The following is a 25,972-nucleotide window of genomic DNA, read 5'->3' on the forward strand; positions in this document are numbered from 1 at the left end:
CTGTTTAGAATCTTCTATGCCATTTACCTTGGTTGGCAGGTCGAGCAGCATGTTTAGCTTTCGATCCATGTCTGCTAGTTTAGTAATCACCTCACTATCAGATTTCTTCGCAGCTGTGCTCTTGCTGTTTCCTGGTCCACATACTTCACATTTCCATTTTTTGGGAATTTTTTTAGACTTGACCTGTTGTTTAGTGACGCCAGAGCATGTTCCAACATGAAATGAAAATTCACGCTCTGAACAGGTCAATGCAAGACTGTCATCGCTCATCACACATCGGCAAACGTTACACCGATCCATAATGGATCAAAATAACCTATGTTGACGAAGTTATCGCTTCGGTTTCAGCCTTGCACAGTCAACAGCCCATCACACTGGCAGCAAACGGCAGAGCGCGTGGAAAACAACGAGAAAACCACTAAATAGCAGGTTACTAACCTGTGGCAGTGGAAGAGCAGAGATTCAGCACGCTGAATGCGATGCAATCCGCCGCTGCTGCCAAAGTGACAGGAACCGCCCCAGCCGTGGTGCAGCTCGCAGGAGATAACAGCAGCGCTTGCGCAAAATGGTCAGTAGCGACGTAGATGGCACAGATGGGGCTAGCAGCGATATGGCTCGAATTTAGAAAGTCCAGTCCACAAGGCCAGCGAAGTTGATATGGCGCAAAGCTTTGGAGAACCCTCGAAGTCTTGCCACTCCCAGACTGCAGCTCCGGGTCAGCAATATTGCGTGAGGACCAGGCACGGTCAGGAAAGCAGGTGTACTCCTCGTGGTTCCGAAGGAGGCGCTGGCTGCTAAACCCGGCTATCACTTCGCGGCTATGGCAGCGGACGCACAAGTTTCCCCAACGGAGTCCACTACAGACGTGAACCACGAGAAAGACGAGCGAGAACGCTGGAATGCGCACAGAGCATCCCAGCACTCGCAGCGTGTTTTACGTCACCGCCTGCTGGCATCGCGCACACAACAGCAGGCATGCCTTGATCTGGTGCTTGAGTAATATGGGTGCATTGCAGTGACATACCGTTGATGTGCAGCCGCAGTGCTTCGATAGCGTCGATGCCAAGAATGTCAGTACCGTCCTTGACGACGTAGAAGAGTATCTCGGCCTGCCGATCCTGGAAGATGACTGGCGCCGTGAAACACCCCTCGGTGGTTATTCTGCAGCGAGAGAAATCGTAAAGTGACGCTGATGTTGGCTGCATAGGAAAGCATTTCAACCTTGAATATGTGGAGGTCGACAGAATGGAGACAGCAGCAGAGCCCCTGCCTATGAGCAGATGTATAGGTACATCTTGTAAAAAGACTGCTGTGTGTATCCTTCCCTTGCTCTGCTGGTCGAGAAGCAACATGTTGAGATCGCCAGATGCACTGCAGGTGTCGACTTCTCGGACAGCAAGGGCCCGCTCGTTTGGCATGCCGCTTCTACAGACATACTGAAAATATCCTCGTTTGCCGCATTTGCTGCATGTTTTACCCTGCGCCTTGCATGCCTTGGAATCTGCAAGATGCCGTGAGGACCCGGAACGGAAACAGGACTTGTGTTGCTGGGGGGGTGGTAACCGCAATTCTGTGCGGCATGGCATCCGATATCTTTCCACCTTTTGAATGCTCTCAGCCGATGACTGCAGCTCAGTGAGTTTCATGACTTCTTTGTGGCTGTTCGCAATAGCCAGTGCACATTCAAGAGTGAAGTGCCTTCTAGAAGTAGGCGCTTGAAAAACAGGGTTGCACGTTGTGGGCGACAGGCAGTGACTCAAGGCAGGTCTTTGTACAAAAAGGTTTATTCTCACATCAGGAGGGTCGGTCGTCGTTGGGGCAGCGGGGTCAGGTGGTCCTCTGGCAGGGCTGGTCCAAGAGAGAGAGACAGCCCTCGGGGTCGCGCCTTAAGAAGGCTTCCTCCTAGCCTCGCTCCCCCCCGCCCCGCCACTCGGGAGAAAGGGGTCGAGGCTACCCGCGGTGAGCGCCGCGAGATTTGACCTGCCCGCGAGCAGACCCTACAGCGTTTTCGCTATAATTTTGTCACGAATAAAATCGTCAGCCTGCTTACCATAGACGCAACTCAATGCCAGCTCGCACAACGCCGTGACAAGCGCTGTTGCAGTCTCCCCGGGCAGTTGGGTGTGCTGTCCGAACCGATGCGACCACCATGACGACGTTCATTTTAGAAATGAAGTAGGCGTCTAATGCAGCCACAGCTGCATCGTACTCGTCGCTCGTGCTGCTTCCTTCCTTTTTCCCTGCAGGCGATGTTGATGGTTTCTCCTCCGGCAACGCGTAGTACAAACGTTGGCCTTCCACACCCAAACAGTGCAGCAGCAAAGCTTTACAGCGCGCAGGTGGGTGGGCGTCGCACCCAAATGCCAGGAGATAATTCTTGAAAAGGCGGTGCCACTGTGTCCAAGGAATGGTGGGCTTTCCGGACGTCGGCAGGAACTCGGGCGGTTGGTGCAGGCTCATTGCTTCAGCGTTCAGTCACTTCACCACTCGTCGCCAACTGTTGTATCCTTTGCCATCCTCTGCCCGACTACGCCGGAGCAGCCGGAGGACCGCGAAGTCAAGCACCCAGCACGTACTTCGATCAACTCTGTTTATTCCCAGTTCGTGATGGATATTGTTACATTCCGGCTTGATGGCCTGACACTGGAGTTTCCTATGAACAGATAGCAGGTGCGAGGTCCAAATTTGCAAGTTCCTTGAATAAGGGACACATCGGGCTAGGGGTGACTGGGGACGGTAGGTTGGGGGGCCGCATGTGCGTAGGCCTCCATTTCGCGGCGAACGATCCGGGTGACTGTGTTGGTGATGTTGAGAGGCGAAGTGGGAGGTGTGCTAGTTGGTGGCTGCTGCATAACACATGAAGATGTGGTGGCTGTATGGAGAAGCCGTTGAAACTGTGGAAATATGCGCCGGCTCTTTAGTTGCTCGAAGAGACGGCACTCCTTAATAAGGGCATCCACAGTATCACAGCCTTTGCAGAGAAGCAAATGGAAAGCGCCGTCTGCAATCCCTTTTAGGATGTGGCCCACCTTTTTGGATTCCGACATGGCGGTGTCAACCTGGTGACATAAGGCAAGCACGTCTTGAATGTACGTGATGTAACTTTCACTGAAGGACTGCGCACGCGACTCAAGGTTGTGGGCTGCGAGCTTCGAAGCATCTGGAGGTCCGAAGAGAGCGCGCGAAGCTTTTCTTTGAAGATGTCCCAACTCGTTAATTCGTCCTCATGGGTGTCGTACCATTGCCGCTCTGTGCCAAACAAATAGAAAATGACATTTGCCAGCATTACGATGGGGTCCCACCTGTTATGGGTGCTGACACGTTCGTACATCGAGATCTATCTAATGTCGACGTTTTCAGTTGAAGCACGGAAAAGATGTCGGGGTCACGGGGATGAGCCATGACCATGAATGTAGTGGCAGTGGGACTTCGCAAGTCGCTGGGCTGCGTCATTGTAGCGGTCCTGGTGTAGCGACCGCTGCAAAGCTCCGTGGTGGGATAGGTCAGAACGAGGGGAAGGGGAAAGCCCTCACCTCCACCAAGATGTTACGTGGCAGGAGGCGTACACGCCATGCAAAACACTGGTACACTCACACCGATCACAACACAAGCACATGGCACACCGGATGCCAAAACACAGGCCACTGCCCAGGATTTGGAGCCCGAGCACGCGCCAAGCGCCCTCTCACTTCATCTGCCTCAGCTTCTCTGAGTCGACCCGTAGCAATATATATACAAATGCAGGTGTCAGCTGACATGATAAGGCGCGTGCCTAGTGCCAACTAGGTTAGATAAACAGAACTGCTCAATACCACAAGTTTCATCTTTCTGATCGGAATGTGGGTAATGTCAACATTGAAGGTGCGCAGGATGCGTGCCAACGCCTCGCTGATTCCGGGGGCATAGGGAACAGGGGCACATTTCAGGGGGTAAGACACAGCATTTTCATGTTCTTGTCGACACAGCTGTTTTTCGACCGGTGCCACAAAATATATCGGGCAGTCATTGCGTGACAGTTCTCGCCGCACCATGTCAAGGTCATTTGCCCTGTCTTCGGGAGAACTGCAAATGCGTTGGCTCCTTTTCAATAAGGTGGCAGCAACTGATCTCTTATTTGAGGCTGGGTGGACGGATCTAAAGTTGAGATAACGCCACGTGTGGGTTGGTTTCCTAAAAACCCTGAACGACAGTTTGCCACTATCGTGTTTTACCAGGACGTCTAGAAAGGGCAACGCACCGTTCTCCCCGACCTCGGTGGTGAAATCAATGGTGTCCTCTACGGAGTTTGAATGCGATGAAAAGGCAGGCAAAGCGTCTTTTTGAATCATGCAGAAATAGTCATCTACGTATCTGTGGAAAACTTTTGGCGGGTGAGCAAAGGTTTCAAAGGCCCGGCATTTTACAGACTCCATGGTGAGGTTTGCGACAGTAATGGAGATGGAGGCACCCATAGGAGTGCCTTGAAGTTTACGGTAAAACAAGCCTTGAAATACAAAATACGTGTTGCTGAGGCAGTACTATAGGAGTCTGCAGAGGTCGGGAACGTCAATAAGGGTCCTTTCAGGTAAGGATCTGTCAGACTGGAGGGCAGAAGAGCAGGCTTGTATAGCAAGGTCAGCAGGGACGCACATGAAAAGCAGCTTGACGTCAAATGAGACTAGGAGCTCGTTGTCGTCCAGTGGCATGTAACTTACCATCTCGATGAAGTGAATCGAATTTCGTACGTGTGTCGAGCCACAACCCACAAGAGGCGAGTTGATGCGATGAAAGTAACCAGATAAGCTGTGGAGGGTGGAGTGGCTGTAGTCCACGATGGGACGCATCGGCATATTAGTCTTGTGCACTTTGGGAAGGCCTTAGAGGGCAGGGGCCAAACCGTTGGTGCACAAAAGCTTGAGGTAAAGTGGCCTGTGGGTTGCAGCGATGAAATTGAAGACGTCGGTGAGAAGTTTCTGTAAATCACGCTGCACCTTTGTGGTTGGTTCCTGGTCCAATTGGCAGTAGGTGGTGTCATCTTCAAGTAGGTCATCTTCAAGTAGGTAGTAGGTCCGGCTTACATAGTCTGTTCAGTCCAAAAGGACAGTAGTGTTGCCTTTGTCGGCGGGAACTATGACTAGCTCCTTATTGTTGCGAAGGCTCTTGACACCTTGGCGCCGTTCCGTAGTAAGTGGGGGCAGGCATCATCCCGGATGGTACTTGGAGAGTACATGGACAACTGTTGTAGGTGCAGCTTTGGAAGTAGTTGACGGGGGACGGGAAAAGCCGGTGTAACTTGTATTTGTGCGAGACTTCGGCAGAATGGGAATATATTGCACCCTTATGATTAGCATGCAGTTGAATGCTGGCAAACTCATCCGGGTAGATCGACTGTAGTTGACGACGAGCGAAAAAGGCTTCATTTTCCAGGGCTCTCAGCTTCTCTTTGCACTCAAGTATCCTTGCTTGCAGAAGGGAACGTTCGGCTTTGGTGATAACATTGTGTCCGAAGCTTGTGCAGACAGGACGGATGAGGCGAAGGGAACGAAGAATAAGGGCTAGGGACTTGCTGATAAAACAGCACGAATATCGAAAGAGCACATTATCGACTGGGGCAAGGCACACGTCCTTGCAACAGAAAAGAAGAAATTCCCTCGCCTTCACCTGGAATCTTTGACGATGCAAACGACCTCGAGAATACTCGGGTGGCTTGCACCCTCAAGGAAGGAGCCCTTTGTCATGAGCTATCTCAAAAGTGGGCTCACTGAGTGTTCTTGTTTGCAGCTCCAGATGGACACATTCTCTTTCAACCATTTGGCTGTAGAGCTGCTGAAGGCAATTCTCAAATGGGAATGCCCTAAATTGATATAGACAACCAAAGACACCAACATTGTCAGCAAGATGTAACAAACAATGCGCATTAATTGAGGCAAATTTTTTGCCATACAGTGCTGAAAATTCAAAGATAAAGTGCTTCAGAAGGACGCCCGCATAGGAGAACTGTTCAGTGCACAGGTCTTTGCTGACCAGCACAGATATGGCACAGTGCAGAACAAGGAAGTTTGGATATAGAGCGGGTGGCAAGACGTCTACAAGAACAAGAGGCTCTGTGTACAATAGAAAAAGTCGCAGTTCGGTGGCCTTCCGCCTATCAAAGTCAACAGTGGACCTTCCTTTGAGATCAAATTCTATTGGGACATGATAGCTAGCATGCATAATTGCTTCAGACAGTTCCTTCCGGCAGGTAGGTGCAATGCGAACGGACAGTGGTCCTGACAGCCACAGATGTATGAGCTTTCTCATCACACCCAGGCAGACTAGGTGCATATAATCGAACGGTACGTTTTTGATGGAATCAATAGGCAATTTCAACAGAACTGATGTGCCACGATGGTGCTCTTCATCTGTCTGGTTCCTGAATGAAAAATCTGTCCCAAGTGTGGTGGCCTTTGCAGGAAGGGCAGGCAACCTTTCCATTTATGTACTCCCCTTCCACATGACAACGCGGACAACTGGAGTACCCAGTGTGTGATTTCGTCATCATTACAAATGCTCTTGCAGGAGCGTCACAAACAAAACTGTGCACTTCAGCTGAACACTGAGAATTATGGGCAGCTATGCCATTCTGCAACAAGTTAAGCAGTTCATCTACAAATGGTGTAAGGAATCCATTTGGATCATGTGGTTTTGACGTCCCAGCAAACACTCCAACAGGAAATGGGGCCAGTTCTTTGCAGTTTGTGACCAAACATAATATTGGCTAAATTTTGGTACGAGAGCTTTTGGACACTGGAAGTCCACCAGTGTGGAACAGGAGAGAGAGAGTGGATGGCACGGTGCGTTTCGCTCATCTGCCGCTAGGTTGCATCGAGGCTGATGCATGGCAACACCTCGCTGTGATGTGCTGTTTGAAAATTGTTCACATGGCTCGGGATGTTGGCAGCCGTTGATAAATGGGCACCACGCTGCTGGCTGCAATTTGGTGGCGATGCCAAGGCTAGCAGACGACTAGGCCTGCACTCGACCATTGTTTTGGAAGCAGTGCCAAGCTGCACTTGAACTGCAGCAACTGGCGCTGCACGCTCGCGGCACCGCCGCGGAATTTTACACAACTAGTGCTGGGAGTGCAGGCGGATTGAACGGGCCTAATATTCTCACAGCATATTTAGTGCCTTGGTGAGTCTCAAGGGTACATAAATAAAACCTGTGAATGCCCATTGTTTTTGTGTACTCAGTGTGGTGAACAACTAACTGCAATAAGTTTAGTGCTATGTATAACATCTGGTGATTCTGCGTTGTGATTATGTACCCATCCAGGAGGGATTGTATTTTTCAGGTGGAATAACTTTTAGCGCAGCACAAGGCGGACACCTTTATGTTGTGGTAAAAATTATTCCACCTTATGAACATGAGCCAGCTTTTAACTTTTTTGTTACCGTGAGAAAACAGCTGGTTTTCATAGGTCTCGGAAGATATCTTTTTGCCAGTGAAAATAATACTGCTGCCCGCGTTGCAGCATGCAAAATTTAGAATGCTCTTTCCAAAAACGTAAGTTACAGTGCAAAAGATTTATAAGGGAATACACAAATATTTGGAAAATTGCCATTTTTGTAGCGAATTGTAAAAAATAAGATAGAAAAGGCATGATATTTAGACTCAATATAAACAAAGAAAATTTTGAATATACATTTTTAAGATAAATGACCCAGGAACACTGAGTAAAAACATTTCTGTACAGTTCTGTTCTTCGGCTACACAAAAAAAAAGCTGCAGGTTGAAACAGCCTCATTTCTCGTGCCATGCGGAGAAGCAGTTCCTGGTTTTCGTGAGGCACATGTGCACTCCGCTTTTTTCGCAGAAAACTTTCGTCTTCCATTCCGGCATTTCACTTCTGATAGCACATTTATTTATTTATTTATTTATTATTAGTACCTCAAATGCCCCTTGGTGTGGGGTATTACATCCTGCAGTTTCACCTTTTCGGCGTCTTTTGCGGATGGTGTGGCACTTCTTTTGTGATAGGATCTACTTGGGCAACCTCTTCATCGTCGTGCTCAGCACCTGTTGGGTGAGCTCCATCCGAAAAGAAAGTTGGTCGAAGTGGGTGCTCCTTTGAAATTCTGATGTCGAGAGATGTTGCTGGCGATACTCATAAAAAATAATGAAGCTATTCACAACACCATTGTCAATACAATGAAAGAGGAGTGTTTTCCACCATCTCACGCACTTCATCTAGACGTTATAAGACGAAATCAACTTATCTGACTTATCAACACCAAGCATCCCAGAATTGTATCCGTCAGTCAGTAGTGGCTTCTCGATTGGGATGATATTCCATACACCCCCTCGTCTCTCTTTTCTTGTGGCTGTAAGATGCCTGTTGGCAGTGTGCGTTGTAGACATACATCATATAGACCACCTTCCTGTCCTTCCATTGCAAATGGAGGATGTTGTTCCGCCGGAGCCCCCGAACATCCTATCTTTGCTTTCTCCCTCGACACGTCCTTCAGTTCAGGTGGGAAGCACCGACGATTTTTACATGTCATGCCACAAGCGGGGGTTTTGTGATCCAGCAGGTGAGCAAAGAGACACAGATGTGTAAAAGTTATCCGTGTAGATAGCGTATCCTTGATTGAGTACTTATTGCACATTTGCGTCACCACATCAAATGCTAGTCCACTTGCACTGGCTGTTGCCCGCTTGCCTGTGTACACATAAAATTGAACGGAATAGTCAGGCTGCGAATCAGCAAGCACCCACAATTTGTATCCCCCCTTTACAATTTTGTCCCGTATGTATTGCCGAATACCCGATCTTCCTTTTTGACTTCACCATTCTTTCGTCCACAGAAAGGTTCTGCGCAGGTTGAAGAAGTTCTCCTGAAGTGGTATTCATGTGCTGCAGAAGCCACAGTATGCGGTGCAGCTTGCCGTCCCAAGCTACAGTAGTCACCTCGGGATCAGTGAAACTTAGGCAGTGCAGAAGTGTAGAAAACTGTCTCCTTGGCATAATGTTCCGCGGAAGAAGCCCTGAAAAAAGCCCACTGGTATTCCAGTAAAGGTAGATGTGTGGCACGTTCACAAGGCCCGTATAAATTACCTGTGCAATGAACTTTAGTAGTTCGTCAGGAGTCACTACTTTCCATGACCCATCTCTTTCAGCATAGCTTGGAAGCTCCAAAATATGCATCCACGCAGATTTGTTTGTGTTGTTGCAGATAGTATTTACCACTTCTGCGGTGAAGAATAGAAGGAAAAAATTGCGCACCGTTGTAAAACATCTTGTGCTGCTTCGTAGTGCTGGGCCGAGATGTGGATAAAGAGAGCAAACACATTTCGTTTACAGAACCATTCTTTTATCAGTTGAACAAATAAGGCACTTAGGCGACATTAGTAAAGCTCTGACATAGTTCAAGGCACTCTACTATCAGCTTCCTCCAGCTCTGCTACAATTTATGGACTCAATTTTTGACAAAACACAGCTTACACTCACGGTTCTGTCCAGTGGTGCTGCATCACCCCCCTCTCAACAGGCAATATACTCTATGGGAAGAATCCCTTTGAGGATGGTGAACTTGTTTCTTATGAGACCAATCACACATTCGACATGACTTCTCATGTTGGCGAAAATTGTGGTGTTGAAAACTTCTTTGCCGACAGCTGTTTCTTTCGTCTCATGTACGCACAAAGTAAAAGCGAATGCTCTCATAGAGAGATTGAAACCCCGGTCGGCAAGCACAGCATCATCAGGGCGTATGTTATCTAAAAAGTCGCAGTGCTCTGTAGTGTGGTTATCACTGCAGCGCCTACCCCAACAATCATATAAATGTAACAACACTTTAAGGAGCAATGCCGATCAGGAACTTAGCTGTGCTACTGTGCTTATATTATGACCATGTCTCACCTTGTGCATAATACGATGATGACTTTTATATTTATTTCACAGCAGTCTATTACGACTGCCACATTAGTGCCAAATGAATCAAAGAAAGCCTGTGGCATTGTCTCCTGCAGTGAGGCTCACTCTGGCCATCATACGAAAGACTTAAGCTGACAGTTTGTAACATAAGCCACTTAACCAAAATGCCACACACTGTGGCCTCTGAAATTCCAAACCTGTAGCCGAGATCAGTTTTTTGCAAATTCAGCTTAAGCTTCATTAAAAAAAGAATAACTCCTGGAACTTAGTTAAGCTGTTTTTGGCACCGTGTGAGACATAGCACTCCAGGATTTCAAATATCCTATACAGAACGTCAAGTTTGCTATTCCATTCTAGTATGCGACCTTTGCGTTGCTCTCGTTGAATGCTGCTTCAGTCCATTGTACTTTGCCCATACAAGTTGTCAAGTAGTGCTCTGTTCTTCCAAGGCTAGGCTGCAATATCTCTTTCTCAATCTGCCTGTATGCTCCTGAAATTAACAATGTAAACATGAGGGATTAAAGCAGTGGTTCACCAGCATGCAGACATATCATAATGGTAGTGTAAACAAACAGAAGATTTAGAATGAATGAGATCTACCTTTCAGACTTAAAAAGATGCAGTGGAGATGGTGACACAATTCATTTTCAACAGTGTTGACGTCAGATTCAGCTCGTGGCAGTGACGGGTTGTTTTCAGCATATGTGCCATTGTTGTCATCACCATCGCAGCAGTTCTCGGATGGCGTGGTGGCAACTCCAGAAGCTCTTGCAGGTGCTGTGGTCTCCGCATCAACCTCGGGTGTTTGTTTGAATCGGCGCTTTGCAGCGCGTTCGTAACGCGCAGTGCCTGCATGCTTTGAGCTGTATCCCAGCGAAAGAGTTGGGACCATATTTGTTTTGTCCCAGAGCTTGGACAATCTCCCTACAAATGCAAGCAAAATAACCGAGCAGCAACTCTTAAATTGACTACAAATTAACCTCCCTGGCTGAATCGCTGCTCTGTATTTCCCTCTCAAAACCATCGGCACAAATATTTACATCCCACCACTCCCGAAAAACACTGACCCGGAGTATAATCACGAGTGACGCATTGCCAGAGCTAGGGCCCTTCGCAAGCGTTACTCCCATCCATCTCTACCGTCCATGTGGCTGCCGCTGAATATCCTCAACAGTCTGCATTCGCTATAGCAGTGACAGAAAATACTCATAAATTAGTTACTTGTGCCATCATTTGGAACTCGACCCAGTCCATTGAAGAGGAAGAGGTGGTAGTAGCCCTTGCGGTTACCCACTCCTCCTCAGTATACAATTTTTCCGATTCAAAGACAGCCATCTGAAATTTTGCAGAGAGAAAAAATCACGGCCCGGCTGCTAAGATCCTCCAATCTGACCCAAAACTCCAATCTGACCCAAAAGACATGGGTTCGATCCCAGCCGTGTGTGCTGTGCAATGTCACTGCTGGTTAAAGAACCCCAGGTGGTCGAAATTTCTGGAGCCCTTAACTACGGCGTCCCTCATAGCCTGAGTTGCTTCGAGACATTAAACCTGAATAAACCAAACCTGTTCCCACACCCAACCGCCACGTCACCCTCCTCTGGGTTCCAGCTCACTGCGGACACCCGGGCAGCACGGCCGCCCATGAGCAAGCCGGAGCTCTGGTCAACTGGGCAGTAGGCGGCCTGCCCTCATTCCGAAGTGCAAGGGACTGCCTCGTCACATATCACGACATTACCATGCATTATAGAAACTCCCGTCAAATCTACCCCCTCCTCACCCTTCCCTGTCCAAAACTGAGCAGAGAGAGAGAAACTTTATTGACCCCCGAAATAGAAGGTCGGGGTTCAATACTTTCCTTCCCAACTCAGGTACGCAGACCCAGGAGGGAGTAGGGGGCTTCGTGCCTAGAGCCATCGCGGTGGCTCAGTGGTTATGGTGCTCGGCTGCTGACCCGAAAGACACGGGTTCGATCCCTGCCACGGCGGTCGAATTTCGATGGTGGTGAAATGCTAGAGGCCCGTGTACTCTGAGATATCAGTGCACCTTAATGATCCCTAGGGGGTTAAAATTCCCGGAGCCCTTCACTACGGCGTCTCTCATAGCCCGAGTCGCTTGGGACGTCAAACCCCATAAACCAAACCAGCTCTGCGCCTAGAGGCCTGTGTGGCGAACCGCTTGGTTCTTCGAGGCCTCGGTCGCCAGGCGGATGGCTTCAAGTTGGTCTTTGAGTTTTGAGCTTCGAAGAAGGGACTCCCAAGCTTCCTCATTGGGAATGTTTACAGCAGCCCCAGGTGAGTAGGGGCATTGCCAGATTATGTGGTTTAGTGCCTCTCTCTGGGTGCAATGTTTACATTCGTCGTGTTCTTTGCCATCTTTGCTAAGGAGGTATAGCCATTGTGGGTTCGGATAGTTGCCTGCCTGGAGTCTTCTCAGGCTCTGTGGCTTGTTTGTTGTCCACTTGTTTGTGCGGTGTGGCGTACGATTGTCTACTGAGTTTGTAGTAATAGCAAATATCTCTGAAGGTGTTCAGCCGCTCGCTCCTCGGGGACTGAGTCGAGCCACTCTGCATTTGCCCGGTAGTGGACATCTCGAGCGAGCGCGTATGCAGCTTTATTCCCCGGTGCTGATTTGTGGCCAGGAGTCCAAATAATCTTGATCTTGTGGGAAATCTCCCTGGATTCGAGTGTTTTCTTCATTTCTGCCGCAGCTCTTCCCTTTTTGGGAAGAGCCCTTCCCTTTTTGGGACTAGCCTGTCAACTCACTCTAGCAAATATGTGTAAATAAAACAAATTTTTTCCTGCAAACAAACCTCTCTTGCTTACCCAGGTGAAAATTTCCAGTTGGGAGTCTGCTGGCCCCAACACTGCTGGTTTTTTAGCAGAATCCCAACACAGTTGGAACCAATAGAGTTGGGACCAGCAGCAGTTGGTCCCAACAGGGCTGCCAGTCCTCGAACACACTGGCAGGATCACTGGAAGGGCCAGCAGTGTTGCTTTCGGCTGACTGTGTTGCTGTACTGGAGGGGGGTGTTTGTCTTGCCTCCTAAGATATTACACCATGGCTGTCGCGCAGCTCTGCTGGCTGTAAGCAGTCATCGAGCCAGAGTATTTTTTCGGTTTCCTCTTCAAAAGCCACAGGCGTTGGGTAGTTGCCCGACCTGTTGTTCTGCGCTGCTGCACTTCTCTTCCTCTTCATTGTGCATCATGCAGGAGGCAAAAAAACCTCATTGATGCACATGGCCTTTGTGTCTTACATACGGCAAGAATAAAGCAGATCGATGCACATGGCCTCTGCGGCTTGCAGGAGGGGGAAAAAAAAAAAGTGCTACACATGACCTCTGCGTCTTGCATGAGGGAAAAAAAGAAATGTAAACACAAAAAAACCGCCTTACAAAAAAAAAATGACCGAACAAGTTACTGTGGCGGCTGCACTTGATTGCGTAGCAAAAGCAAAATAAGTGAAACCGCCAAAACAACTTGTTCGATCAGGCGCAAGGTGTCTGCCTGCGCCACCTGCAGTGCCGCTGCCACCCCGGCTCCACTGGTATGCACAGCAGTAGTCAGGTCATGCACTACCGTGGTGAGGCTGTGCCCGCAGTCAATGGTCTCACGTTGTTGCTGCACATAAAAGGAGCTTCAATTACACACTTAACGGTCACAGAGTGCTCGTTTCACATTAAGGATGCCCTACTGAATTAGGGACCATGTCTCTCAACAGGCGGTCATACAAAGGTCAAGCAGAGGTTCTGAACAGTGACTGTAGCTACAATATGCTGCATGCAGCTGCTTCTCTTTTACGAAATGTACTGAGTGCTTGCTGTCTGCACATACCTCCATGCGGCGCTCCTGATACTGCCCTTGCTGCCTGGTGTGGCCCTCGAGAAGGTCCCCAGTGCACTTAGCTGACGCACCTCCTCCGCCCTGGCCCGGTGCTGTTGCTGGCTGCTGCTGCGTAGCTGTCAGGGGGAAAAGTGACTGAATATACACTTGTTATATAATACAGCAGGATGCGCAATAAGCTGACTGTTTGGTGCAATGTCTGAGCAGACTATTGGCATGCATGCTGGGGATAAAAGTTGTCATAATCAGCGGTACGATAAAGCAGCATTGTCTCATTGTACTCAATGTGCACATTCGCCTAACCATCACAGGCATCACAGTGCCCTCTATGAGGGGAAAAAAAACTTGCACAGCGTACCAATGGTGAATATGAAAGAGACTTGTGTGGCTATTGTAAAACGACACTGATAGTGTGCTCCTGCAAATGGTATTATTTTCAAGCAGCTTGCAAAATGGATAATGTGGGGCCTGATATTGGCAGACCAACTCACAGGCTGTGGCACGAGGCTGCTGCTGCTGCTCCTCCTCCTCAGGTGACGCTTCCTCCTCCTCCAGTGTCACCTCCAGCAGCTCCTCCAGCTCCTCCTCATCTGGGGGGGGAGGGGGGGGGGGCTGTCTGTCCAAAGTCACTCCACAAGACACCATTGCTTAGTGGACAGTTTCAGCACACTGTGTATTGTATTGGGGTAAAGTGCACGGTTACTCAGTACTGAGTCAAGACAAAAAAAAACAGCACTAGCAAAAGGGCAAGAAAATACAAGGTACGTAACTTAAGGTTGCATTTGCTACCTCCAACAGTTTAGGCATTCATATCAAATGGTTAAAAATTCACCTACCAGCTGGTGAGCGCGCCTCCGCCTTCTGCAGGCCGCTCGTTCCAGCCACCTCCCCGACAGACACGCGGGGCTGGTACTGCAAGAGGCACAGCGCCGCACGTTCATGCACGAGTGTCTCGAAGTTCATTCTGTGGGCGCATTGCTCACAGTACATGGCTCTGAGGTTCACACAAGAACCCTTCATTATCAGCAAACACGAAACTGTCTGTAACGCCACCGCAGCTTATCACATACCTGGGAGGTTGTGAACATGGGCGGCGCCACGCCTTGCGCGCTCACCGGCGACCGCAGCTTTAAAACCCGGCCTGACATCCCCGGCAGCCTGCCGCCTCCAGTGCCCCTGCGATAGGATGTGGAGAGGCATGTTCAAGGACCATTCGCCAGACCGATGTTGACACGCTCACCTTCCCGCGGCCAAAAATTCTGCCTCCTCCTTCTTACAGCGGCTGGCCCACACCTGCCAAGTGTGGCGCCAGAGGGGCACAGTCTTAACGGCCGGGCCCATCTCGTTAAGGCGCTCTGCAAGCTCGCGCCACAACTCGCGCTTGCGAGCCGCCATGTAAATTGCGGAAAGGGGTGACGCCGGATGTGCCAGAGCCGGGTGCTCCTCCAAGAACTCCAGCATGAAGAGATACTGTGCGCGGGACACCCTGACTGACTTAGCCGACACCATTCCGAATGTTAAATCATGCGAATTCCCTGTGCCTCTTTGTTTCGGTGTCGCTCAGGGAATGAAATAGGGAAATAATGGGGAATGTACAACTTGGGTTAACAGCAGAGCATAGACGTGCGCTATTGATGACTTGGGTTCACACAGGAGACGATCATATGGCCATACAACATTATTTTGCTCCACACTTCACGCTGCACGGTCGTCTTGTACTTCCCAAACAAAAAAAGCACAACCACAGATCACACACTTCTCCCTAAGAGCATCTTTGAGCCATTTTTGCCATCGATAGTAAGCACCAAAAAAGAACACACTTACCATTGTCTTCACAGATTTTCGAACCCAGCGCTGCTTGTAACTTCATCTCTGCGTACTCATATCATTCTCTGTCTTCAATCAGATTTTTCTGCGCACTACAAACATCCGCAAAGTGTTTTGATCTTAAACTACACGCAAAAAAACTGGAACTACCCCAGCATGTCCTCCATGTACTCAAGCAATCAGCTGTTTCTAGCAGGCCGCCATGTTCACGCTTTTCCGCCGTCAGCGCACCCTCGCGGCAGCAAAAGTGACTGAAGAGCAAACTTAATTGCAAAATTGAGGACGCTTCTTTTGCTTCATGTCGTCGAGTTTGAAATATAGTTTGTTAGCGAAATTAAACATTCATCAAATGATTAACGGCGTGTTTACAGCAAAACTTTTGTATACGGTTCCTAATTGCGCAACTAAATGCTTCCTGGGTGGAACCCTACTATTAGGCACCACAACCTCGCTGCTAATTGGTTGATTCCGCGGTCAACGACTCGCGGTGTCGTCATTTTGACGTCAGAGTCTCAAAATTGAGACAAAAACTCGTAATCGCGCCCCAGCAAGCTTTTTGAGCGCTGCTACGTAGGTGCTCACAGCTTGGCGCATGATGGCCTTTGCTGCCTATGTGCCATTAAACCCAACGCCACACAACAATCTTCAAGATTTGGCCTACTGATATAACCTTGTATTTTACATTTTCGTGATGCAAGTTGCTGATAGCCTTCATTTTTATTTGCAGGTTTCATGTGTCACAATCCGCAGCATCAAGGGTTATCAACAAGTGGCTGGACCTGGCCTTTGTCTGGCTTTCCTGAGCTGTGCGGTGGCCTGAATGCGAGATGCTCCGGGCAACCATGCCCATGACATTTCGCAAGTCATTTGATGTGAAAGTGGCTTTTGTCCTAGACTGTTTTGAGATATTCATCGAGCGGCCTTCGTCCATGTTGCCACGATCGCCGATATATATGGTCACACTACAAAAGCCACAATGCTGTCAAATACTTGATTGGCATTGCACCGCAAGGCGTCACGTTTATATCTCGAGAATGGTGTAGGCGGACTAATGATTAGGTTATTGCATAAAAATGTGGCATTTTGAACAACCTCTTGCCCGGGGATGTAGTTCTAGCTGACTGAGGATTCACGGTTGCCGACAGTGTTGGTATGCACTGCGCTAAGTTGGCCATGTCTGCCTTCACTAGAGGTAAGCAGCAACTCTCTGCTGTTGATGTGCCAAAGACTCAAAAAATAGCAAATGTGAGGATCCCTGTCGAGTGAGTGGTTGGACTTGTACGTAATAAGTACAAAGTCCTGAAGCACGTGCTCGTTGGGGAAGAAAATGGGCCAACAGCACTCGACAAGATTGTTTTTATTACTTCAGCACTGTGCAATGTGAACAGCTCAACTATCCCATTTGGGTGAAATCACGCACAGTTGTTTCGCATGAGCACTCACTTAAAGATTACAAAAACAGGAAACGTGTGCATTTCTCCTAGCAGTCGGCTAGGGTGGAATGCTACATTCCACCACTCTCTCTGCATGGATCCCAATTTCTATTTTTCTTCTTTCTAACGCAGATTCTAACACAGATCAGAACTCAGAATTTTTTATGAGCTTGCACTGCGACATTGTTTAATATTATGTATGGCGCCTCCAAGCAATGATGTGACAGCATTTCTTGAGTTAAGTGCGGCAAGTATGCTTAGAGAATTGGTGTAAATAAATGTGCTCTCAGTTTTCTTTATTGCTTTTCCTGCAGGTACGGATTACATCGCTGTTTCACACAGTGGATGCCATACTGTTTTTTTCCTTCATTCCAAGTTCTCTATGTGCATCTTGGTTTTGTGCGAAGGGGAAAGTTTCTCGGCCACTGCGAACAAATTACTCTTTCTTACTTTGCTCTTTATACTCAGGGCAGTACCATGTTTTTCCTTTTGTCGCTCCGTTCACATTAACACACTCGTAGCGGAACCAGACACGTTTGCATGTCTTGCTGTCACACATGACGATTCTGCCTGATTCGGGACCGCCACACACACAGTACACCTTATATGAAGGCACTGAGTCTTCATCACTAGCCTCTTGTAGCCCTGTGTTAAGTTCCTCAGTCCAATAGCGACAACATAATTCTGGCAAAAGGACAAGCTTAAAGCGTGCAACGCTGCAGCATTCTCCTACACAACTGTGTGTCTTCATAGATTTGAAGAACAACGTAATCCTTTTGCATTCAAACAACAAAGTCACACTTGAAAGTCACTTGCGCACTTGAATCTGCATTTGCAATTGGTAAAAGTAACTATGGTCTTTCCTCAGCACCACTTTGTTGTCTACAATGGAAACTCATGATTGTTATACGTGGGTCCGTGATACGCGCTCCGGGTCGCGTCTCATTACGTGGATTACACACGTGCGACTATGATGCGCTGCAGTCGGACATGATGTTGCCTTTATTAACAGAAAGAACCCCCTGTACAGCCAGGATGGATACTAACACAACTTTTGTGGCACATAGGGGGCGCTAGCTCCTACTGTATATAACAATAATGAGTCAGACAATGCATAACTTCTGACTCTTCTCTACAGTTGTATGGACATTTCACCTCCAGCACTCCCTGGCCACCATCAGGGGTTGCAGCAAAAAATGGATTCTCTCTACAAATGTGCAGGCCTGATTGACTGTGCTGAAAAATTATGAATATTCTTAGATGCAGCTGTGTAAGCTTCTGTGACTTTCTGTTCATGTTCCTTTCCCCATGTAGTTTGTGGGCTTGAGAACTGCGCATCTTCTGGGTAGCATAACCCCTTTAGCAGGGACTGCGACGGGTTTGTCGTCGAAGTCCTGCATTCAGCCTTGGCATTTGAAGCTGTGATGTGTCCAGCAGTGAAGGGGAACCACTTGGTACTCTTTGCCTGCTCTCTGGCCTCCTTTTCTATCAAGTCGGCAACCTCAAATAAGACAGTGAGGATATGCAATGACGTTGGTCAGTGACGTCTAAAGCTAACACAGAGCGGTCACAAAGTCAAGGCCTCTTAAACAGAGCAAAATCTGAATTAGCTCATACGAGTTGGTTGGTGCATGTTGACGGAAAGGATGTAACGACTGTAAGCTAGGACAAAAGGCAACGAGACACACACTAGTGCATATGGGTGTCTCATTCCCTTGTGTCCCATCTTAGGGCTGCTACATCCTTGTTTTAATTGGTACTTGTAGACAGCTGCAGAAAACCAACCACAGTAAGAGCAAAAAACATGCTGATTTCAGCTACTCTACCTCATGCTCAATTGACAGGCCTCCAGCAAGGGCAAAGCATTTCTTTCGTATCTCATTCCATGTGCGTGGAACATCATCCTGCAGATTGGTGAGAATGGCACTGAGAACTTCATTGCCACAGGAAGAAAGTGACCTGCAAAATCTGGTTCCGAAGACAGAAGTGCTGGCTGGCTTCTGCTGTGGTGACAAGCTGTCAGAAATGTTGCCCACTCTTCATTTGTCGCCTCTGTAACAGCCCTTCTTTGTTTCTTCTTGCGAAGAGGCTCTTCCCCATCTATTAGCCTTTTCTTCATCGTTGACGAGGAGAAACTCACATGCAAAACTTTTTTCGATCCACGGATCGCACTGTTGGGGGCAGCCATGCGTTTACTTTGTCTGTAAACACTTGTTCAACTCTCCTCTTCACAACAGCATCTGTGTAGAAAAGCACTGCTGCAATGTGCAAGCACGCTTCTCCAAGGCCCGCCTTGCAAGTACAGTGCGCAGCTTGCACTTCGCCGTCCTCCGTAATGACAAGCCAAGGAGTCATACATACTCTTTTGAGGTGAGGTGTGCACAATTGCTTGTGTTCCGCAAGCTGTCATTTGAACAGGATGAGTTAGTCATCTACTTGCCATGAGATCCAGGTCGTCCCTAAGATAGAGGTTTCGCTGCTAGTTCCTGTTGTGCCATGCAGCAAGGGATTGCTAACACCAAGTTTCTGCTCATGTTTACTCCTTGTCCCACATGCATTTGTCCTAACCTAAGTTGGTTGGTGGGTTTATGTCACACTTGTCATGTCACACTTCTTCATTGATGGTGCATTCTACTTTGCTGACAATATGAAAACAGAGTAGTGCACGTGAACCAATGCACAGTTACAGTATATTCATCTATACAGTAGATCACACAAATTGTCGGAATAGTGAAGAGGCATGCAAGAAACGAGCTTTTGTTAGCATATTTTCTTTCGAATGTGGTCATGTTATGATTTGGCAGCTTTGAAAGCAGGAGCCACCAAAAGCACTTCATTACGGTCCTCTTGACGAAAAAAAGTGATGCCATCTTCATCACACTAAAGTCACATTCCGACAATGGTCAATACACTCGGCAAGAAAGTAAGCTGGTATGTGTGTGTATTAGAGAACAGCAGATAAACAAGCAAACAGAGAAGCACAGGACAGATGTGGACTTTCAAGTTGAAAGGGACACTGAGGACAAATAGAAGTTTGACCTGTATCGATAGATTTTGGTCTTTTGATCACAAAGAATTATTTTCACTGAAAACAGCAGAAAATAAAACATAGGAGGTGCCATTGCGAGCCAAATTTGCAAGTAAACTATGTGCTGACACAGTTTTCTGAGCGCAGATCCTAGAGGCTAGGCTAACTGGCAATAACTTGAGGAGGAAGATTGCAAAGTTCTTCAACAGAAATATACATATCAACACAGCCAGAAAAGAACAATAAAATCTATTTTTACTGTGAACAAAAATTGCTTACCCCCATATTCAAGAACGTTTCTTATCTTAACACGCAAAGCGACCTTTGGTAAGGAGAACTAAAGTATAAGCAAAAGAAAAGGGCGACATGGATTTCAAAAATGCCCCGCATGCCACCTTAAAGCGACCTTTCAGAAGGAGCACTTTTCTGGCTAAGAAAAGGCAAGGGATGCTGACACGCGCGTGTCAGCATCCACGTAGGGGGGCTATATCGCTGGTGACACGCAAGGAAGTACGTCATACCCACGTGATAACTTTCTTGTGACGTCACGAGTTGCGCATTTCTGGTTATTGTGGCGCGCTTTTTGATTTTTGCGCTTCTCTCAAAATTGCAACAGGTGGCACTTCAGTCAACACAGCTGCAGGTGGCTGCTGGTGTCTGCATTCGCTCGTGCTGTTTCTTCTGGAGGCTTCTTCTGGAGGTGTTCTCGACTGCCTCGTGCGACGACGTGAACGCAAGCCAAAATCATCCCTTTTTCCTTTGCACAGTCATTGCATCTTAGCGTTCCTTGTTGCTGTCAATAGGGTTTAGCATATACAGTTGAACCTGTCAATAACGAAAGCCCTCAAGAACGAAATTCTCGCGGCAACGAAAAATTCTGGCACCCCCGGCGAACTCCCATAGGGTTCAATGCATTTGTCCCCTCTCAACAGCGAAGGGTTTTTAAAAAGCAGTCCCGCATTAACGAAAGTTTGAGGTAGTGATCTGCAACATTTTTCCGGCACATCAGCCAGTCGGGAACATAGAATGGGCAAAACTGCAGCAGCACACTCATCCGGCAAGTCGGGCCCGTTCATTTCACCTGCCAACAAGCACCGGCGCAGCCATTTTTGTTTACTTTCGGTTGTTTCGGTAATGATGATGATAGCAAAGCATTTTTTTTTTTTTGCCCGCTGAAAGCGGATTTTTGCTAGCCCATCTGTTGGCGGCTACGCACGCACGTGACGTTTCACGTGACAACACCGCCGGCCAACCGGGGAAGAGCAAGGAAAGGAACGCTTTTTTTTTCTTTTCGCTAGAGCGCCGACCACGCTATCTCGCCGATCTCGCCGTCCGCCTTGTGCAAGCCAAATTCACCCGCGACTTGCTTGTGTACATTTTTTTTTTTGACTGTCGGAAACATGCCGCCTCCTGTAAAGAAGGGCAAGTTTTTGACGCTGCAGGAAAAGGCTGCAATAATCGCCGAAGCTGAAAAAGGCAGAAAGAAGACGGGTATTGCGGAAGAGTTCAGTATCCCGTGCAGCTCACTTTCTACGATTCTGAAATCAAAGAATGGCATCGTGAGGAATTCAGTGACGACGAAGATTGCGAAAACCAAGCACAAGGTAAGCAAGTAAGCTTGCGTGATGTGCTTGATGCTTTTGACGTTATCCCGACTTTTCTCGGCGACCACGACGATGACGAAGCTATGCATAGCTTATCAAGCTGCGAAGCCAGAGTCGTCAAGCTCCTGCACAGCAATGTCAAGCAGAGCAATATAAGCGACGTTTTTCATTAAATTTTCGTTCTGCAAGGTAATGGGTGTGCTTATTTGTCCAGTTTCGCGAGAGCGAAATTCTCACGACAACGAAAGGTTTTCCTTCCCGGGCGGTTTCGTTATTGCGGGGTTCGACTGTATTGAATTATTTATTTTTCGTTTTTCTTTCTTTTTTAGAATATTTTGCTCATTTGTAGGCACTTGTGTACAGGCTTTGTAGAATACTGTTGTCTTAATATTTGCCTCTTCGCTGTAAGGCGTTTTAGGTTTTAATCTCTCATTTGTAATCGTTGCAGTAGCTTGTACAAGAGAGACGATAGTTTTCGTGCGTTTGTGTTAATCTTTGCGAATTGCACACATAGTACAGCTTACGTGTTGAGTTGCTTGTGGGTCTATTTTAAGTAAAGCGAGCTTTCAGAGCAAGTCATTGTTGCGTTTCAGTAATTACAAGTTCTAGAATAGAAGTTCTCTACTTTTATTCACCTGTTGCGTGGCACAGACCAACATGCGTCGCATTTTGGTGGCTGGCGATTCGATGGTAAAATACCTTGACCAGTATTTTCCATAGCGTCGCGGTCTCGCTGTTGACGTCAGTGCACACAGAGGAATAAAGATTGAACATTTGCTCTCGGCAATAGCTACTCAGCTAAGCGACATCGATGTTCTCATTGTGCATGTTGGCACGAACAACTGTCTTGAGAGTGTCAGCACGTACATGGAGAAGTACCGTCGGTTAGCTTGCGGCATTGTCGAGAGCAAACCTTCGGTGCTGGTAGCTTTTTCCGCCGTTCTCCCACGCGGGCAGAACGAGTACAGGGCTGGTGAAAGCCAGATCACTCAGCTGCTCCGCATGAACGAACGGTACAAGGAAGTAAACGCTGCGTTACAGGAGCTGTGCCGATAGCGCGGTTTTCACTTCCTGGGTGGCTTGGTCAACTGCTGGGGCAGCTACCTCAGCCGCGATGGTGTGCACCCGAGCCGGCGAGGCAACCAGGTCCTGGCGGAGTTTCTCTACCAGGAGGCCTCCACCCTGGCTGCTCTCGCAGAGAGGCGGTGCATTCAGCTGAGCTACCAGGAAAGTCGGAAACCGTCATCGTGGGCTGAATGGGCTGAGCCAGCCAGAGAGTTTCAGGAGCAGTCAGCAAGCCACCCACAGCACCCACTTCTCTCCAGGGAACGAGCAGCACTCCTTTGCTAAGGCATGGTACTGACCTGCTCCCAACTACCCCTCGGGGAGCTGGCTTTGCGCTCGTGGGCGGTGTCCGTGTCCGGCACAAAGGTTGCAAGGTTTGGAGTACCTGGGACAGTCTGCCTTCCCCGGTGTCCCATGGCTCAGGTGTACCCACTTGGGGAAAGACTGAGAGGAGGCTTCAAGGCTGTGTGTCAGCTACGAAGCCTATGAATCTCAATCGAGGTGCAAGCACCACCTGTGCCAAGGCACCAGGTGGAGCCTCACAGGTGCCGCATGTGAGCAGCCCTGTTGAGTGCTCTTCCGCAGGGGAAGGTGTGGTCAGTGCTCGTGAAGCCGCTGCACCAAAGGCTGTCTGCGATTCTCGCAACAGTGAGTGGGTGGTTGTCACCTCCAGGAAGAAGCGGAAGGCTGCGGCACTGTGTAGGCAAGGAAAAGGTAACAGCCCAGCCACTGGCAGAGATGCCAAAGTACTTGCTAAGACAGCTGCCAAGCCCTTGAAGTGTGCCACACCTTTGTCTGTAGCAGCGAGGAAGGTGCAGAATTACTTGCACAGGAGTGCTTGTGAGCCCCCTTCTGTTGCAGCCATTGGTGTGGACGACAAAGGGCAAGCTAGTGACCTGTGCAGCACTGCTCGTTATAGCTGTGTGGTCAACCAGCACCAGAGCAGTGCTGAGCTGGTTGGCAAAATAGACTTCGCAGCTGTCTTCTGTGGCATTGTTACAGAGGTCACTGGCTGCAAAAGCCGCTCACCATCGACAGCTAGAGAAGGCCAGGGAGCATGCAAACTAACCAAACATCAGTCGGGTGCTGCTAAGCGGCGAAGGCGTCGTTTGGCTGCTTTGATGCCATGCAGAGAGGCTGGCAACCTTGATGGCCCAATCCACTCTAAGGTTCAAATTTCTGTGCACAAGGGTGACACAGCAGGTTGTACCTTGAGCACTGCACGACCCAGTGCTGCCAAGCGACGCAGACGCTGTCAGGTAGCATCAGCTTTGAGCTGCAAGAATAACCAAACTAACACTTCAGGCAATCAAAATGTCCAGAAAGCGGAGTGTTCTATACAGGGAGGGGGGAGAGGAGCAAACAATTCCCAGTGCAGGCATCACGAACCTTCACTGCTAGGCTGTAGTGGCAACATTTTTAAAGCTGGTAATGTGGGTCATGTGCACGCAAATGAGGCTGCAAACACATTATCTGGTGGGGGCGGCAGCAAGATTTGTCTGAATGGCACGTTTGATAATTTTACTACCTTTAAGGAATGCTTAGATGCAGGGCTTGCGTGCAAGTTCCTGTCCCGTCCCTTCAATGGGCTCCGTGGTGGGCGCTCATAGCTGGCACCGAGGCCGAAAAAACAATTATTCATGGCTGCCATGCATGCTTCAAATGATCGCCCTCAAAAAAGGGAATGGACCGAAGTAACAGCTTCATTCTTTAAAAAAAAAAACAAGTTTTCCCAAGGTACCATGTGGTACGCACATAGCGAACAGCAGGAAAAAAAATGGTGCTGTTCAACACTGCTGAACATGGTTACAGAGCGGAAGCTATGGCCTATCGGGCAACTAACTATATATAAGCGGCTTGGCATCTGTAACGTTGAGTGTGTTCCGAACACTGGTTGTGGTGGTGAAACTTTATTTCCAGCAGATATAGAGTAGTGACTCAAAGTCGCCCCTCGCTTAAACGACGGCCGCTATCCCTTGGGCAGCGGCGGCGTCTTCAGCCAGCTGGAGGAGCTTGATCTGTGTCCCTGGGTCGGGGCTGAGCAAAGAGCCTCCCAATGATCAGAGTCGGTAATGAATCGACTCGACGGGTAGGGACTGCGGGCAGTTCCAGATCATATGATTTAGATCGGCTTAGCTATCACAATGTTTGCATTTGTCTGAGTAGAGTCCTTCCGAATAGAAGCTACATAATCGGGGATTTGAATAGGTGTTAGTTTGAAGTTTACGCCAGGCTTTGGTCTTGTTTGGAGAGCATTTTATCTGCTGGGGGGAATCTGCATCTTGCAAGCCTGTAGTGCTGCAGGATTTCTCTAAGAAAACAACCTGTCCTTGCCGGAGTATAGGGTGGGAGGGATGCACGACCCAGCTAGGCGGGACAGTTCTCGAGCTAGGTTATGAGCCACCTCATTACCAGCAAGGGAGGCATGGGCAGGCGTCCAGATAAGGCGAATGCGCCGCGTGGGCTGATTATTTTGCAGAATCCGTGCTGCTTGTGGGGAGATTTTTCCCAACGTATAGTTACGTATCGCCAATTTTGAGTCGCTGACAATGGTTTCTGCCGAGGATCCCGCAATGGCTAGAGCAATGGCTGTTTCTTCTCCAACATATGTGTGTGCTGAATGCATATAGTGCCCCCAGTTATGACTACCCCTTTCCGTGGTGACCACAGCTACCGTCTTGTCAGCCGAAGAATCTGCTTCATCTACATATACCACAGATGTATCATTAAGAAAGCGTTTTCCTAACGATTTGGCTCTCTCTGTACGACATTCAGCATGGAAATCTGGGTGCATGTTCTGAGGTATTGGAGGAATGACCAGAAGCTGGCGTATATGTTTGGGATGGACACTGGATAGGCAGCACACCCACCCTGGCAGGTGGCAGTTTATGGTTGATCGCGAGTGTTTGCTCACCTAATGAACGCTGTGGCCTATTGCAGCAGTGCCACGTGTCTGCCACAACGTTGTCAGCGCGCACATGCAACCAACATCTTTTTCATCGCCCCACGTATAGCACGATTCAGGCATCTACTAACCGGAGCCAGTTATGCACACTTCCTTTCTTTAAAATCATCTCAGTGTAAAACATTTTTAACGCCACTGAACACAACGAATGCCGACGGCCTATTGCTTCAGTGTGTTTCTGCCACAACGTTTTCAATGCCAACGCATGCAGCGCACAACTGTCACTACGGCCACATATCTTGAAGCACGACTGAGGTGTCAATTGTTCTAAGAGGGCAGTTATGCGCCTTTACTTTGCTTTCCAAACTCCCGCTCCA

General features: G+C 48.5%; 3 protein-coding genes and 1 pseudogene across 3 annotated transcripts in view; 3 read left to right on the forward strand and 1 right to left on the reverse strand.

Moving 5' to 3' along the window:
• LOC149362421 (uncharacterized) overlaps nt 1-16,410 on the forward strand; it is a 68,454-nt gene extending 52,044 nt beyond the window's left edge. Inside the window, exon 5 of the mRNA XM_089573004.1 lies at nt 16,288-16,410. The gene's annotated coding sequence lies outside the window, so the exon portion shown is untranslated. The remainder of the gene's footprint in view (nt 1-16,287) is intronic.
• On the reverse strand, nt 434-15,215 carry LOC149362424 (uncharacterized). Its single transcript, XM_089568302.1, has 8 exons — nt 14,974-15,215; nt 14,804-14,909; nt 14,570-14,645; nt 14,225-14,323; nt 13,725-13,849; nt 13,312-13,511; nt 1,025-1,161; nt 434-438 (listed from the first exon to the last, which is right to left on the reverse strand). The coding sequence occupies exons 1-8, from the start codon at nt 15,192-15,194 to the stop codon at nt 434-436; spliced, it is 969 nt and encodes a 322-aa protein (XP_089424428.1). The 5' UTR covers nt 15,195-15,215.
• Nucleotides 16,411-22,282: 5,872 nt separating the features above from the next.
• Nucleotides 22,283-22,975, forward strand: LOC149362425 (uncharacterized; annotated as a pseudogene).
• Nucleotides 22,976-23,175: 200 nt separating this feature from the next.
• Nucleotides 23,176-24,300, forward strand: LOC149362426 (uncharacterized). The gene has a single exon (XM_089573003.1). It carries the CDS (start codon nt 23,176-23,178, stop codon nt 24,298-24,300), a length of 1,125 nt encoding a protein of 374 aa, XP_089429129.1.
• The last annotated feature ends 1,672 nt before the right edge of the window (nt 24,301-25,972 follow it).

The sequence above is a fragment of the Amblyomma mixtum genome, chromosome 2 (assembly GCF_055824585.1).
Source record: "Amblyomma mixtum isolate Tamu chromosome 2, ASM5582458v1, whole genome shotgun sequence".
NCBI classification, from domain to species: Eukaryota; Metazoa; Arthropoda; class Arachnida; order Ixodida; family Ixodidae; genus Amblyomma; species Amblyomma mixtum.

What these genes read in the sequence shown, in the direction of transcription:
- LOC149362424 (XM_089568302.1), bottom strand. Translation starts at nt 15,194, where the DNA reads ATGCTGGAGTTCTTGGAGGAGCACCCGGCTCTGGCACATCCGGCGTCA. An exon ending in CCATGTTCACAACCTCCCAG is followed by an intron (nt 14,646 to 14,803) that starts GTATGTGATAAG and finishes TGCCTCTTGCAG; the next exon opens with TACCAGCCCCGCGTGTCTGT. An exon ending in GGAGGCGCGCTCACCAGCTG is followed by an intron (nt 14,324 to 14,569) that starts GTAGGTGAATTT and finishes CTCCCCCCCCAG; the next exon opens with ATGAGGAGGAGCTGGAGGAG.
- LOC149362426 (XM_089573003.1), top strand. Translation starts at nt 23,176, where the DNA reads ATGAATCTCAATCGAGGTGCAAGCACCACCTGTGCCAAGGCACCAGGT.